This window comes from Natrix helvetica, assembly GCF_964273705.1.
Source record: "Natrix helvetica genome assembly, chromosome: 5".
In the NCBI taxonomy this organism is placed as follows: domain Eukaryota; kingdom Metazoa; phylum Chordata; class Lepidosauria; order Squamata; family Natricidae; genus Natrix; species Natrix helvetica.
In genome coordinates, this window is record NC_138551.1 from 60,522,668 (window position 1) to 60,538,116 (window position 15,449).

The 15,449-nt window shown below is 36.5% G+C and overlaps 1 protein-coding gene across 1 annotated transcript in view; it reads left to right on the forward strand.

Moving 5' to 3' along the window:
- The window catches only part of SLC18A2 (solute carrier family 18 member A2), a 50,789-nt gene that overhangs the window by 13,077 nt on the left and 22,263 nt on the right, over nucleotides 1-15,449 (forward strand). Inside the window, exons 4-10 of the mRNA XM_081954378.1 lie at nucleotides 2,103-2,161; nucleotides 2,988-3,071; nucleotides 3,671-3,763; nucleotides 8,013-8,102; nucleotides 8,632-8,675; nucleotides 8,759-8,819; nucleotides 12,723-12,818. Coding sequence (XP_081810504.1) covers nucleotides 2,103-2,161; nucleotides 2,988-3,071; nucleotides 3,671-3,763; nucleotides 8,013-8,102; nucleotides 8,632-8,675; nucleotides 8,759-8,819; nucleotides 12,723-12,818 — 527 coding nt within the window. The remainder of the gene's footprint in view (nucleotides 1-2,102; nucleotides 2,162-2,987; nucleotides 3,072-3,670; nucleotides 3,764-8,012; nucleotides 8,103-8,631; nucleotides 8,676-8,758; nucleotides 8,820-12,722; nucleotides 12,819-15,449) is intronic.

Genomic DNA, 15,449 nt, shown 5'->3' on the forward strand with positions numbered 1-15,449 from the left:
CGACAGGGTCTTATTTTCATTTGACCCCCGAAATAAGTGCTTGGCCTTATTTTCGGGGAGGTATTATTTTTGAGGTGCAGGAGGTGGCGAGCATGGTCACCTCATGGCTGCTGCTATGTTGCAATATTTTCAGGGAGGGCTTATTTTGGAGGGGAGGGCTTATTTTAGCACATGCGCTCAAAAGCCCGATTGGGCTTATTATTTGAGGAGGTCTTATTTTCAGGGAAACAGGGTATCAAAAGCAATGGCAATTTTATCAGCCAAATTTTGAACTGAAAAGTCTAAAATATTAGAAAATCAAAACTGCAATGATAGATTGAAGCCTGAACCTACTCCTTTCTGATATTTAATATAAAATAAATAAAATAGTTGTTTTAGATGAAATAGCTGGAGGGAAAGGTAATATTTATATTGCACTTTGAATATTAAAATCTGCTAAGTATTACTGTTGTGTTACTTTTAGAAAGCAGTATTAATTTTCATTTAGAGTAATATAGAAAGCCTGGTTCACATGCTGAATGGGCTCACAATATATGGATGGAACAGCCTAATAACATATAGATTCTGGAATGGTTAGGTCTAATTTATGTAGGTATTTTAGATGCAATTGCGTGTTTGTTTGAATTTCTAGTAAAAATGTGAGATGCCCTTGAGCTCAGCTCAACTCCTTTTTTAAAAAGGGTTTTTATTAGAAGAACAGTTTAAGAAACTACAGAAACATAAAAAAATATTAAAACAAAGTAAAAAAGTGAAAGATAACAAAAGAAAAAGAAATCTAAAGAAGCACTTCTGGTTTTCTTTTCGGCAATTATAAACAAAATAATTGACATCTCTTTCCCCTCCCTTCCAAATTACACATCATGGTTTGCTTCTTCTCTTATACAAACCTTTTAAATCAATGAATACTGAAATCACTAGTTCAAGTTTATTCATTTCCAGCAAACAAATAAATAAATCATAAGGGTTTCCAGGCTTTTATAAAAGTAAGTATAGTTTCCTCCTTAGTTTAGCTACAATTCCTAATGATTGTAGGCTATGTAGTTTCCTTGGCAGTATTACCAGAATGGTTTTCCTTTCCCCCTTTTAATGGTTTCCAGCAAAGCCAACAATGATGTGATTGGAGCAGCTGAGAAAAGGTAGAGCAATCGTAGTGGAAAAACCATTGTTGCAGAAACTTTCTGTAAATTTCCCTCTTTTTCATTGGTTGCAAAATCATAGTAACTTGTATTTATGTCATCTGGTGCTGATCTGATATTTTGATGAAGAATTAACAGAGAACGGCCTCGAGCCTTACTTGTTTTAGCATCTCATGAAGAAACATCTCATGGAACACCAGAGAATTTGTCTGTACATCTCTGTACTCCTTCTATTTCTGTATTTCTTTAATGGTACTAATACATTATTGATATGTGGTTCTGTATGCTAAGTTAATGAAAATAATTGTGAGTTTTAAAATAAATGATTTATAATCTGTAGAGATCTGTAAAGAGATTTCTGATACCATTTCGGCCTATGCAAAAGTCATGGGTTTGCATCATGATGCTCTTACAAATGTCAACCCTCTTGCTGGCTTTGGGGGAGTCCCTACCATTTGGCTAAAGTATTATGAAACTTTGTTTCAGTCACGGGTCTCCAAACTTGACAGCTTTAAGACTTGTGGCCTGGCTGGGGAATTCTGGGAGTTGAGGTCCATGAGTCTTAAAGCTGCCAAGTTTGGAGACCCCTGGTTTCAGTATTAAAAGTTTTGCACAGCTGTATGTTGTGTTTTGTCACTGAAGGAATTTCTTGAATGTAATTATTCATTTGTAGTGTTTTACAGACAGTTAATTTAAGGTAAGAACCAGAATTTATTTCACTCTTGCTGAAACAAACAAAGCTTGTAGTCTGGCAAAAATCTGAAATTATTTTGTGGTTCCCCCCATTTTACATGAGCAACATCTCCTCACAGATGCTTGCCCCCTCAAAATTCTTCTCTGCCCTTCAAAATGTGGCCCTAGCTTATAAAATATTATTTTCAGCTTCCTAAAAAATGAAACATCTGTTGTAGATATAGAAAAAACATATGTAATGAGTCAAAAATTGCTATTGATTTTGTTTTCCAGGATAGGCTATCAGGTCCCCATGTTTGCTGGTTTCTGCATCATGTTTATTTCAACAATAAGTAAGTGTTGTTTTTCTACTATATCCCCAAGTATTACAGAAGAGAAGGAGAAATGGGAACAAAGCACTGTTCTGCATTGTCAAATCTGGATATCCTTTGGTTCTAAGAATATATGAAGCTTTCATAGAAAACTCTTGGGTAAAACATCAATGAAGACAAGACTTTGTTCCACAGATTCTAACTGTGCCATAATAATCTTGTAGTATTCACTTAACCATTACCTTTACCACTGTTGCTTAGGGTATGCTTTGAGCTGAAATGTTTTCTTTTACAGTCCATACCATTGAAGCAGAAGAGACAGAATGGATAGAAAAATAAGGCACTTTAATCTTGCCTTTTCTTACTTGCCAGATGAAAAGCAACCATAGCCCAATGGAAAGAGGAATGCCCTTGAATGTCTCTCATTCACCAGAGTGGCTCCTTCAATTGAATTATTCTATTTATTATATAGCAATGCGTATTCTTCACAGAGGCTTGGTAATTGCTTGTCCATTTTCAGAAAAAAAAAACCTCCTAAACCAGTTAAATTGTATCTTGACTATGGGAAGGAATTGTGAAATGTTGGAACAAATATTGTTTTGATAAGAAGCTTCCTACATTTTTTTCTTTTATGTTGTGTCATCAAGTGGCTAATCATTTCAGCAATAATAACTCTAGATGAAATAAGACAAAATAATGCAGGTTGAAATTCACATGATGGTCGCAGAGAATTCAGATTAAATGAATGTTAATAATAGGGTAATATAAAAGGCTTTAACTTTTAAATTTAGATAGAGTGTAATCCTTTGGTTTTTTTTTTAATGTTTTCTCCTACTTTCCCCCCCAGTGTTTGCCTTTTCAGAAAGCTATAACTTGCTTGTAATTGCAAGAGCTCTCCAAGGTGTTGGTTCATCTTGTTCTTCTGTAGCTGGTAGGTTTTGAACACGTACATCAGCATAAGGGCTACAACTGTTTGTTCTTTTCTTTACTATGGATTTGTTCAAATTGCAAACTATTTTAGTGTTATTATCTTTATATAATTAGATGAGGCCTCTAATTATAAAAAACTTTGAATTTCTTAAGAATGTTTACGATATTTTCTTCTACTTTTAAAGCTTTAAAATCATTTTTCAGATCAAGTAGATTTAATACGTTCTGTGTCATTTAGAATGTGTAGTTTGTTGCAGTCATTCTAGATTCCTGGAAGTCTTCATCTTCTTGAGAATTCCAGGTTATATCCATTATCCTTTCCTGCATACCACTTTCTGGTAAAGGGTTGCAAAGAAAAGAGTAAGTTAAAGGGGGGGGGGGGGAGGTCCCATTTGTATTAAAGGCTCCATTGCCTTAAAGAGGCACAGTTGGAGAGAATTCTCACCCCTCCTCTCCCTGATCTTGAGAGATTTTCCAAAGGACAATTTATTGGATGTGTGAAGATAAATGTTTCACAGGTGATTGCTCATATCTTAGTGTAATTTCCTGTCTGCCGAAAACAAGCCTAGTGTTTTTCACTTTTCTTTTCTTTTTATGCAGGGATGGGTATGCTAGCCAGTGTCTATACTGACGATGAAGAAAGAGGCAATGCAATGGGGATTGCCTTGGGAGGCTTGGCCTTGGGGGTGTTAGGTCAGTATGATAATGTTCCCTGGATCAGAATATAGGTAGTCCTTGAGTTACAACCACAATTGAGCCCAACATTGATGTTGCTAGGTGAAACATTTTTCAGTTTTCCCATTTTACAACTCTTCTTGCCACAGTTGTTAAGGGAATATGGATTTCCCTATTGACTTTGCTTGTTGGAAGGTCACAAAAGGCAATCGCATGACCCTGGGACACTGCAACCGTCATAAATGTGAACCACTTGCCAAGCATCTGAATTTTGATCATGTGACCATGGGGATATTGCAATGGCCATAAGTGCGAAAAGCTGTCGTAACTCACTTTTTTCACTGCCGTTGTCACTTTGAATGGTCACTAAATGAACTGTTGTAAGTTGAAGACTACCTGTATGCAATTTTAGAAATTTCACATGCTGCTTTTTCAGTCAACTGTGCTACTTTAAAGCCAGTCCTTCTTACTCTTAACTAAATCCATTTGTAATTAGTCCCTCAGGCTATGAATTTTTTCACACCTACATTACAGTCATTGCCACTGAACACATAAATACTAACATCTAAGTAAAACTATTCAGGAATATACTATTAAATAAATTATTTGACTCAGAATTATTTTGTTGGCTTCTCAAAGAATTGTACATACTGTATATGCACACACAGAGAAGATAGTAATAGCAATAGTACTTAGACTTAGACTTATATACTGCTTCACAGTGCATTTCAGCTCTCTCTAAGTGGTTCATAGAGTCATCATATTGTCCCCACCAATCTGGGTCCTCATTTTACCAACCTCAGAAGGATCCACTCAGAATCAAACTCCTGGTTGGAGATCACTTCCAGTTCCTGCTGGCGACGGACGTGCTGTCCGCCGCTCGTCTCCTCGGTTGGCTCTGTAAGGAGCACAGGGGGCCTTGGAGGGGTCTCCTGCTGAAGGGCGGCTCGCTGAAACCCCTCGGAAGCAGCGGCAGCCGGCGGGGGTGTTTTCAGCCTCGCCTAGGAGCTGGGGAGCGGAGGGGGGGTTTGGGACAGCTTCGGGCTGTCCGCCCTTTTGCCGAATGGGCTCCGGGAGGAAGGAGTTTATCCAAGGAAGAGCAGCTGAATGCTGGTGGTGGGGGAGCCATCCTGATCTCCTTAATCATCATTAAAGAATAAGCAGCAGACTACTGTAAATTCGTGTTCAACTTATTTGAAACTGAAGATTAGGGGGGGGTGTGTTTCTTCTCTTTACCCCCCTCGGATTAAGCGGCATTTGAACTCTATTGGAATGGAGAGAGAACAAAGGCTGACTCGTCACTTGAACTAACTATGTGAGAAAGATCACTATCACAATTGCAAGAGATGATTGCTGAGCTGTCTTTTTTAAAAAAAAACTTTATGGAGATCTCCGTTCTTCTCTTTGTGAAAGATGCCCCCCTTCTGTCTTTGTTTTTGCACTTACAAATGACGTCTGCCTTTTGAAACTACCTTAGAAAAAAACCCTCTGGTATTGTTTTATTACCCTCTCTGAGGGAGACCGGGACCCCCCCCCCCCGTTACGTGGTCTTTCTGGACTTTGATTATTCGACTTTCCCCTTTCTGGTGTGCCTCTGTGCCTTGGAACTGTGAAGGAGAATTAACTCTTCGCTTTTGGATTTGCCTGTCTCCTTGGACCGGCACAGCTGCGCAATCCGCTGATGCCATTTTCTTTGTAAAAGACTTATATACGTCTCTGAACTTAGATAAATGGGGCCTAAGAAACCACCAACGGGCAAGTCATTTTCGGCTCCTGTGTCTGCCGCCTCCAGTCCAAGCATGCAGCAAATGAAAATTACTTCATTGTTACAACAAGAAGGGTCTGGAGAGAGCCCAAAAGAGCTATCTGTTACCCAAATGTTTCAAGAAATTATGAGGGGTCAAAATGAGTTGAAAAAAGAGGTGACAGATCTCAAAGATGAACTCAGAGATGTTAAACATCATATTTCAGAAAACAAACAGAGAATTGTGGTGTTGGAGGAGGGAGAGGCTGGGCTGGGGGAGGAGGTTAAGGCATTCCAGAAGGGAAATGTAGACCTGGAAAACTTTATGGCAAAAATAGAATGTGAAAGAATGTCCTTTTTTCTCAGATTCCAGAACCCACTAGAGACAGAAAATGAAGACCTTAAGGATATTATGAGTTTTAGCAGAATACATTAAGAGAGACAAAGAACAGCTGTGGTGGGATATGGATCTGGTTTATAGGTTTAATCCAGCATATGCTAGAAGTCATAATGTTCCAAGGGAGGTACATGTTAAATTTCTCAGGAGGACCACAAGGGATGAGGTGCTTGGGGCCCAAAGGGGGTTGGGGCCCAACCACTAAAATATAAAGATGAAGAAATCACCATTCTTAAGCAAATTCTGAAAAAGATAAGAGAAAGAAGGAGGAAGTATTCCTCCTTATCAAAGAAATTATACAATAAAGGAGTTTGGTTTAGATGGTTATTGCCAGAGGGAATGTTGATCTTTTGGGAGGGAAATAGAATCAGAATTAATACAGTGCAGGAGGCTGAAGCCTTCATTAAAAACATTTCTCTCTCCTAGAGGACGAACACAGAGAAAGTAGTGAAAAGGGTAGCAAGGTACAAGATATGAAGGAGCGGGGGGCTGTGGCTTCACCTAAGGACAGGGAGGAAGGAGCAATATCGAAAAGGCTCAGGTCACAAAAATAAAAGTATTTGAAATATTTGTAATTGTTGATATACTAGAAAGTGACAAAGGAAAAATGATTGAACACATGGTTGATACAATGTAGAATAAGATTCTGTTTTTTGCTTATCTTTTATATGTTGTTTTTAATATTGTAAAAATTGTGAGATCTGGAGGGATTTCTACCACTAGCATGGGAGCTGCCAAAATTTTCTATGTACTCCTTTACCTTTTCCCATAAATGTTTAAAAACCAATAAAATTCTTTTTTTAAAAAAGAATCAAACTCCTGGAGTAAGCAGTGAGTTATCCAGAATGCAGTGCAGCATTCTAGCCACTGTACCACTTAAGTACAGCCACTGTACCACTGTACTTAAACCCGTACAGAGTACCGTGAATGAAGTTTTGACTCCTGGTGAGGGCCTTGACAAGTCACTGTTTCCTGGAACATTTTCAGAAGTGGTTTGCCATTGCCTTTTTATCAAGCAGAGAGGGAGTGACTGGCCAAAAGCTGCCTAACTAACTTTGTGCCTAAGGTGGGACTAGAACTCCCATTTTCCCATTTTCTAGCTTGGGTCCTTAATTATTACACGAGCAGACTGAGTTGCTAATACACTGAATATGTAATTGTGCTTTCCTTCCATTTTGTAGCTTTAGATACTTAACAAGTAGCAAGCAATAGTTGCCTAGACATTCTTGCATTTTTATCATATTCTGCTACATTTGATATATAAGAACCCTGGTGGCACAGTGGTTAGAGTGCAGTACTGCAGGCTACTTCTGCCGATCACCCACTGCCAGCAGTTTGGCACATCGAATCTCACCAGGCTCAAGGTTGACTCAGCCTTCCATCCTTCCGAGGTAGGTAAAATGAGGACTCAGATTGTTGGGGGCAATATGCTGATTTTGTAAACCGCTTAGAGAGGGCTGTAAAACACTGTGAAGCAGTATATAAGTCTAAGTATTATTGCTATATATACTGTATGATTGAAAAATGTATGGAGTAGGCAAGTGTTTCTGTGAACAGCTACTTCATGTCCCAAATGATTCAGTAGAATGATATTTTTTTATTCCTTTCAATCAATTGAATGTTGAAAAGAAATTATGCATTAAGAACTGTCCGTTGGTGGGATAATTATCTAAAAATAGAATGGAATTACCAAATTGGGTGTTGGGGAGAAGCAGATAGAAGAAAAATCAAGTTTGAAAATAGACCAAATTGGGCTGATGGCTGTGGGGGAAAAATCAAGAATATTCCCCTTTGAATCCCTTTATGAGAGAGCCAGTGGGACAGTGGCTCTGAAGGCAGCTGGGTGTTCCATTCAAGCCCCTTCCCCTATTCCATCCTCACATGAGCCAGAGCACAGCTATTTTAAGCTGTTGGGAAGAATTCCTGATGCCATGGTCTTGCATGCTTTCTCTGCTTTGTTTGAGGTTAAAACTTTCCCCATTAAAAATGAGGTTTTAATCTAAATGGCAGACACAATATTTGTCTACTTATAGAATTGCCTTTCATCATTGTTGATATTTGGCCATACATCTTACCAGAATGTAAATAGTTACTAAGCAAAGTGACTTTGGTCTGGTTTTTCCTAGTGGGTCCACCTTTTGGAAGTGTGTTGTATGAATTTGTTGGGAAGGCAGCCCCATTCCTGGTGTTAGCAGCATTGACTCTTTTTGATGGAGGTAAGTCAAAGAACAAGTAGTCCTCGGCTTAGGGCCAAAACTGAGCTCAAAGTGAGCTCAGTGAGATACTTGTTAAGTGAGTTTTACCCCATTGTATGACTTTTCTTGACACAGTTGTTAAGTGAATCATCCTAATTGTTAAGTTAGTGTCATGGTTGTTAAATCTGGTCTTCACTTAGCTTGTCAGAGGGTTGCACAAGGTGACCACATGATCCCAGGGCACCTGCAACCATCATAAATATGAACCAGTTTCCAAACGTCTGAATTTTGATCATATGACTCACATGGGGATGCTGCAATGGTCGTAAATGTGGAAAGCGGTCATAAGTCGCTTTTTTCAGTGCCATTGTAACTTTGAATGGTCACTCCATGAACTGTTGTAAATTTAGGACTACCTGTATTGCTTATGGTTTCATACATACATACATACATACATACATACATACATACATACATATATATATACTGTATATATAATTAAATTATAGTGTTATAGAGTAAAATGACCCTTTTTTTGGTTTTTTTGCAGCAATACAATTGTTAATTTTGCAGCCATCCAAGATACAACCAGAAGTAAGTACTTCGGATAACTTTTTAAAAGAATGTTTATTTTGCCCCTTTATAAAACTGTTTATTTTTAATTCTTATTTTAACAGAGTCAAAAAGGAGCATCATTACTGACCCTCTTGAGAGACCCATACATTCTTATTGCTGCAGGTATGTTTGGATTTTACAACATATTTTTAAAATATGTGGTTGTTGTCTGAATTTCACAGGTCACTTGAAAATGAAATTAAAAAAATATTTCAGCATTCAAAACCAGCTATCTTCTATTACAGTGATGGCGAACCTTTTCGGCACTGAGTGCCAAAAAAGGAGCGTGGATGCTAATCTGGGCTGCAACCTGGGAGAGGAGCTGTCCAGGGCCCATGAACGCACCCGAAAATGAACTTCTGGTTTCTGGGGCGCACATACATGCCGGTCAGCTAGTCTTCCAGGTTTCTGGCACACATGCACGCGTGACAATCAGCAGACTGGTGCGCATGCTCATGCAGGAAAATTGAAGACCAGCACTGCTGCATGCATGAAGGTCAGCTGATTGTCGCAAGCACATGTGCGCCAGAAACCTGGAAGAGGAACGGGCTACTTTGGACACGCGTACCATAGGTTCACCATCACGGCTCTATTACCTTTGGTGTTATTCCTTCTTTTTTTCCTCCTTCTCATCCTCCTTCTCCCTCTTCTCCTCTTCCTTCTCGTCCATGAATAAGTTCTGGTTTACAGCTAATCACTATTTTTTTTACTTTTGAAGCGTCAGTTAGACTATTTCCAGCCTTTTTTTGCTTAAAAAAGTAAAATTATCTTTGGCAAACTAAAGTGAAATTGAGTTCAGGACATTTAGTAAGTGGCAAGAGAATTATTCATGCTAATTAGGAATCACAATGGAAATTCCACATCCCAGGTAGCAAAATTTATGCAACAAAGCTTTATATAATCATTTATAAATTTCTGTATATGGTAGTCAGATTCAGCATAGCAATATTTTTTCTCTGGTATTTCTTAAGAGTTCCTTAATAACAAGTTTAGTGATACTCTATTTCCTTAACTACCTGGTTTCTGATTTTTCTCTCTTACAGCAGCAAACCCTGGTTAACTTCTTTTTGCATTTCCAATTTTTAAGCCCTCCTTTTCCCCAGATCTATATCCTATGTTTGGATTTCTTCAGTATGATATCCCCAGAACCCATTATTTCTTCACAATTATCTTTTTGGTTTATGCTTTTTGTTTTCACATTGTTGTTGCTGTTGTGCAATTTTCTTCTGGGTAATCTGAAGAAGTGATTGGTCACTTCTCCCAATTATCTACCCTTACCTTTTTTTTCTGGAGATTTTTTTGCAGCTGTACAGTACATGTGTATGTTTTAAGTGGAATGAATGAAAATAACATTACCTTGTTGAACAGAATTTGCATCTAAATTGCTAGGCCACTTGAGCAACAGGACATCCATTGTACCACTTATTAAACAATTAGAGAAGGTCTCACAACTATAGCCATGATACAATACATAATTGTGTCTTTTCAAAGTATATTAAACTGAAATTGTGTATCACTGTGTTTGTCAAATACTATTGAAAAGTTGTTGAAATAATGCTTCTTAGTGTTGATTTACATGCAGCTGGTCTCTTGACAAGTGCTCTTTGGTGTTAGAAAAACAAGGCTGGAAAATTACAAAAATGGGGAACTTAAAAAAATAGGAGAGATAATTAGATATACTTAAATATCATTGAAATTAAAGGAACATGTTTCTTTTGGAAGAAATATTCATTAATTTTAATTGTAACCTAAAGCATTCTTATTTTCCCATTGTATTAAACTTAAAAATATACCTTCTTTTATCATATTTCTTATGTGTAATTTTATTAGATATGCATGGGATATACTGGGATGGGTTAAACCTCTGGTTGGGTATATGAACTGATGCCTATACCTCCTGTAATAATTCATAGCTCTTCCAAGAACTTTCCAGTGATTTCCTTCTATCTTGTTTATATTTTCTATCGTCTTCCCTTTTTCTTTTGTTCAACCTTGTCACACAATACTAGCTTTATCTACACAACTAAAGTATGTGAGTTTCTGTTTGCTGATCATTAATTTGAAGAATCCTACCTTATTTGTCCAGGACCAATTTATTGATTCTTTCCTGCACTTTTGGGTGGTAATCCCTGGGAGGGAAATTATATTGCATGGTAATAATTACTCTTAGAGTTATTTTAAATAATAATTAGGTATCAAAAATTTAACTATTTAACACCAAGTTGTAAATCATTGAAGCATAATGAGGGCAATGTCACAATTCTCTCTTCCTGGTGTTTGGTTCTCTTTAGTAGCTTTATAATTTGATTATGTGTGAAGCATTTTGCTTCAAAGTTGATTGCTAAATCAAGCAAATCTCCACTTGTTTGATTGTTTTTGGGTTTGTTTAGCAAACTACATTCCTCTTAAATCATATTTATTCTAGGGAAAACTAGATTCTGTTTCTCCTGTTCTGTGGGAAGAAATGAGGTGTTTGAGACTAGAATGAAACAAACTGTTTTCCCAAGTGGGTTCATGTTTGTACATTAATCATAAAGTTTAATTTTCAATTTTTGTCTAATTTAGACTGAGCTGTAGTGTTATTTTTTTCCTTGAATAGCTTCAATGTATAGCATTTTAAATTGGATTTGCAGAGCTTTGGATGTTTGCAGCTGTGTTTATGTCAAATATTTTTCTTTAGAATTGGTTCTCAGTTAATGCTCCTGTGCTGGAGTAATAGCGTCCTACATATTTATATTAAAATTGTTTATGTTGATCTCTATAAGTTATAAAAGCAAATAAAAGTACTTTAAAAAAGGAGAAAATTGAGGACTCTTAAATGTGGCAACGGTCACCTTGCCTTATGTTATAACATGCTGCTAGAGAACTTGTCATCCACAGCATTTTATGTTAGCATTGTTTTAAACAAATTTATAAAAATAAAAATGGCTGAAGTTTTACATTATAAAATCTTGTGAGAGGTTTGCAGTCTCACAGGACAGAGCTATTTTTGTGCAAGAAGATATCAGAACTTGAAAAAGCAAAGATGTTTTTTCCCCAAGTTCTAATATCTTTGGTACAACATCATCATCTTTGCAAGAAATGAATTGGATTCTTGTTCTTTGCCTTTAGGCATATAGGTGAGAGCACATCTAGGTTTTAGATATCCTAAATAGACAGCTTAATACAATGTGGCATATTTGAACAAAGAATGACAGCAGTAGTCATTTTATTGCTGAACTGTGTGATAAGAGAGCCTTTTCTTGGGCTAAATAATTTCTGTATAGCTGAGAAATACTAGTTGAAGTGTAAAGGTTTAAAAGTCATCACAAGCTGAGTTTGCAGTTAAGTTTTTATTGTTATCAAAATTATTTAAACTGCTTTAAAAGTCATTCAGTGCATGAGCGGTATAAGTCCGAGTTATAGAATCTGAAGATTTTCATGTAAAAACTCCATAATTACTCCATATTACTCCATAATGTGCTGGAAGAGAAATTCTATCAAAAATAGCAACACACTTGATATATTTGAATCTACTTGTAGGGAATGTGGCCGCTGTTTTATTTTGTGATAAGCAATCCACAAGACTTGATTTTGTTGGTTTCTTTCTTTGGCTCATTCTCAAGTCTTGTAGCAAATAAAATTTCAATCTGAAAATTGAAAGCATCGCATACAAAAACACATTTTATTAAAACAAAATATGCATATTATCACTGAGTCAGTAATAGCAAAATTATTTGTATTAAAAGTTGTGCGTTGCCTCTGCTAGATTTAAAACATTTTCTAAACGTCATTAACACATTGCACTCCATGTCTTTGGCATAATCTATTGCTTATTGTCTCATTTTTGGAAAAGTGGAACTTTTATGAAATTACAGGATTAAATGCTTCCCTCCCCCCACCCTAGCAATTGAAATATAATCATTGTTGTACATTTGACAACCAACTCTTCAAACTGCATTTGTTCATGTCGGCGTAGCTCTTTCCAGCTATTGATTAGAATTTAAGTGAAATAATTCCAGAAATCTATTTTTCATCTCTTTCAAGGAGCAATATGCTTTGCAAACATGGCAATTGCTATGCTGGAACCGGCCTTACCCATTTGGATGATGGAGACAATGTGTTCAAGCAAATGGCAACTGGGTAAATTGCAACAAAATCTTAACTATTTTCTTTTTGATCCTAAGTGTATGTGATTGCCTTTTCAGAATTGTTAATCATGGATGTTCAGTTTTTATTTTTGAAATCTGTATTTAGCTAATAGAATGATTATCCAACTTATAGTACTTTATGCATTATGCATTGGAAAACATGAGACTGTGCAGAATTTCAAAGGATTGCCTCCGTTCATAAGATGCCTAATGAAAGCAGATATTTGTGGATAAATTTGTGAGTAAAAGCAGTGCCTTTTACAATGCTTTGCAATTCCATGCTTAGGAGAGGGGACTGGTGATGCTGCTTCATTTTGGTGACTGAACTACTGTTTATGATCCATGGAAATGAAAGCCTTCCCTATACATGCAACATGTTTCACTGAGACAATAGTATAACTGTGGCAGATTGTCCATGATGTACTGAGTAAAGCTTTTATGCAGGTGTAGCGTACATAATGTAGCATCTCTACTGTTCTCTTTATAAGGAATGTGATGTACTGCACACATTCCTTATAAAGAGAACAGTAGAGATGCTACATAATGTACGCTACACCTGCATAAAAGCTTTACCCAGTAGAGGTTTTCTAAGCATTGGAATGTTCCATTAGAAATAGATAACATTTAATTAAATTTACCAAATTATATATGCACCAATATACCCCAACTTCTGAAGAATAGCTCTATCTGGGCCATGTGACTCAAATGACTTGGAATAGAACAGTCAGCAACATTCAAAGTGCTGCCTAAGTGCTTCTCCCATAGGAAAGAACTGGATGAGTTTTCTTTGGACTTTTTTCTTCTCACCTGAACTTGCCTATTTTCTTCCTCAAACTTCCCCCCCCCCTGGATTCTCATTTACTGTACATCAAACATGCTTCTAGTTAGTTCAGGATTCAAAATGTTATACAGACAAATAGAGACCATAGTCCATTTGGTAGTGCAGTGGTTAAAATACAGTATTACAGGCTAACTCTGCCCACAACCAGGACTTCGATCCTGAATGACTCAAGGTTGACTTGGCCTTCCATACTTCTAAAGTCAGTAAAATGAGGACCCCAATTCTTGGGAGCAATATGCTGACATTTGTAACTGCTCAGAGAGTGCTATAAAGCACTGTGGAATGGTATATAAGTTTAAGTGCTATTGCTATGTAGTCACTTTCCAAAACTCCCTTAACTTGAAAGGTATGTAAAGGGAAACTAACTCTGTGATAGTTACTACAGAGTGAAGGGGATAGTTTCTTACTTGCATAGATGCCAAATGTAATAGCATTATAGTTTCCCATCTGTCTGAAGCACATATGCTAATATTACTCAGCTGGACTCTGAAAAAATATCCTTATTAAAGGCTGTTTAGTATACTTAGTGATGGGATAAGAGGATCTACCAGTTTATGGATTTCTATTTAGAAAATAGAAAACAAAAATTAGGAATAAATGGCCAGTTTTCTAAGTGGAGGGAACTAAAACATAAAATCCTTTAAGGATTTATTTGGGAACAGAAATATTAAATGTATTAATCAGTGGTATTGATCTGGCCAAACTGTTAGTAGATGAACCAAACTGTTCACAGTACCAAGAGTGGAAGTACCAAGAGTGGAAGAAATCCAGAATGAGTTTTTTAAATGGGTAAGTGATCAATTAAGTGATAAATGCAGGTCACTTTAGGTGTATGAAAGACAACTGGACTTTCTTGATTTTTTTCTTTGAAAACATTTTGCTTCTCATCCCAGAAGCATCTTCAGTTGTGAAGAAGGAGGAACATAATTTTTTTTTAATAAAAGTTTTTTATTTATGGACAAAGACGAACAAAACATAAAACATAAAACATAAAACCTTCATCAATTACATATATCATGTCGTTTGTTTACAGGCTTTTGTGCATCGCCGCTTACAGTTACGTATAAAGTCACAGATAAGCCATCAGATATGCATAGGTACATTATTATCATTATACATCATTTGTTCATCTACAGTTGTTATTCCTTTATTTTGAACAAAATATTCTAAGTATTGAATTCCTATATATATCAACATTCCATTGCATCATTCTTAGTTTATTTAATAATAATATGCCTTTATAAAGTCACCTATATCATTCTATTATTCTCACAGTATATAAACAGAAAAAAAAATCTCCAACATTTTTCATTTCCATGTTTTTTTATCTAGCCACTGATAGAATAAGTCCCATACCTTATAAAATTGTTCGTCTTCTTGTTCTCTAATTTCAAATGTCAATTTACACATTTCAGCACATTCCATTATTTTCCAAATAATTTCCTCCTGCATTGGTATTTTCTTTTTTCCAATTTTTTGCAAATACAATTCTAGCTGCTGTTAAGACATTTACAATCAAATATTTCAAATCTCTGTTGTATATTTCCGGTATAATTCCCATCCCAACAATATCATGTCCTTCTATGGTAAATAATCTGGAATTCCTTAATGTTATCTACTCCTTTACCCACATCAGGCTTGTTGCCTGATAATATAATTCCCAGTTAGGCAGGCCAAATCCTCCTCTTATTCTAGCTTCTTGTAACAATTTTAATTTTATTCTTGCTTTTTTCCCCTGCCAGATGTACTTCAGCACTATTTTATTTAAATCGTCAAAGTAGT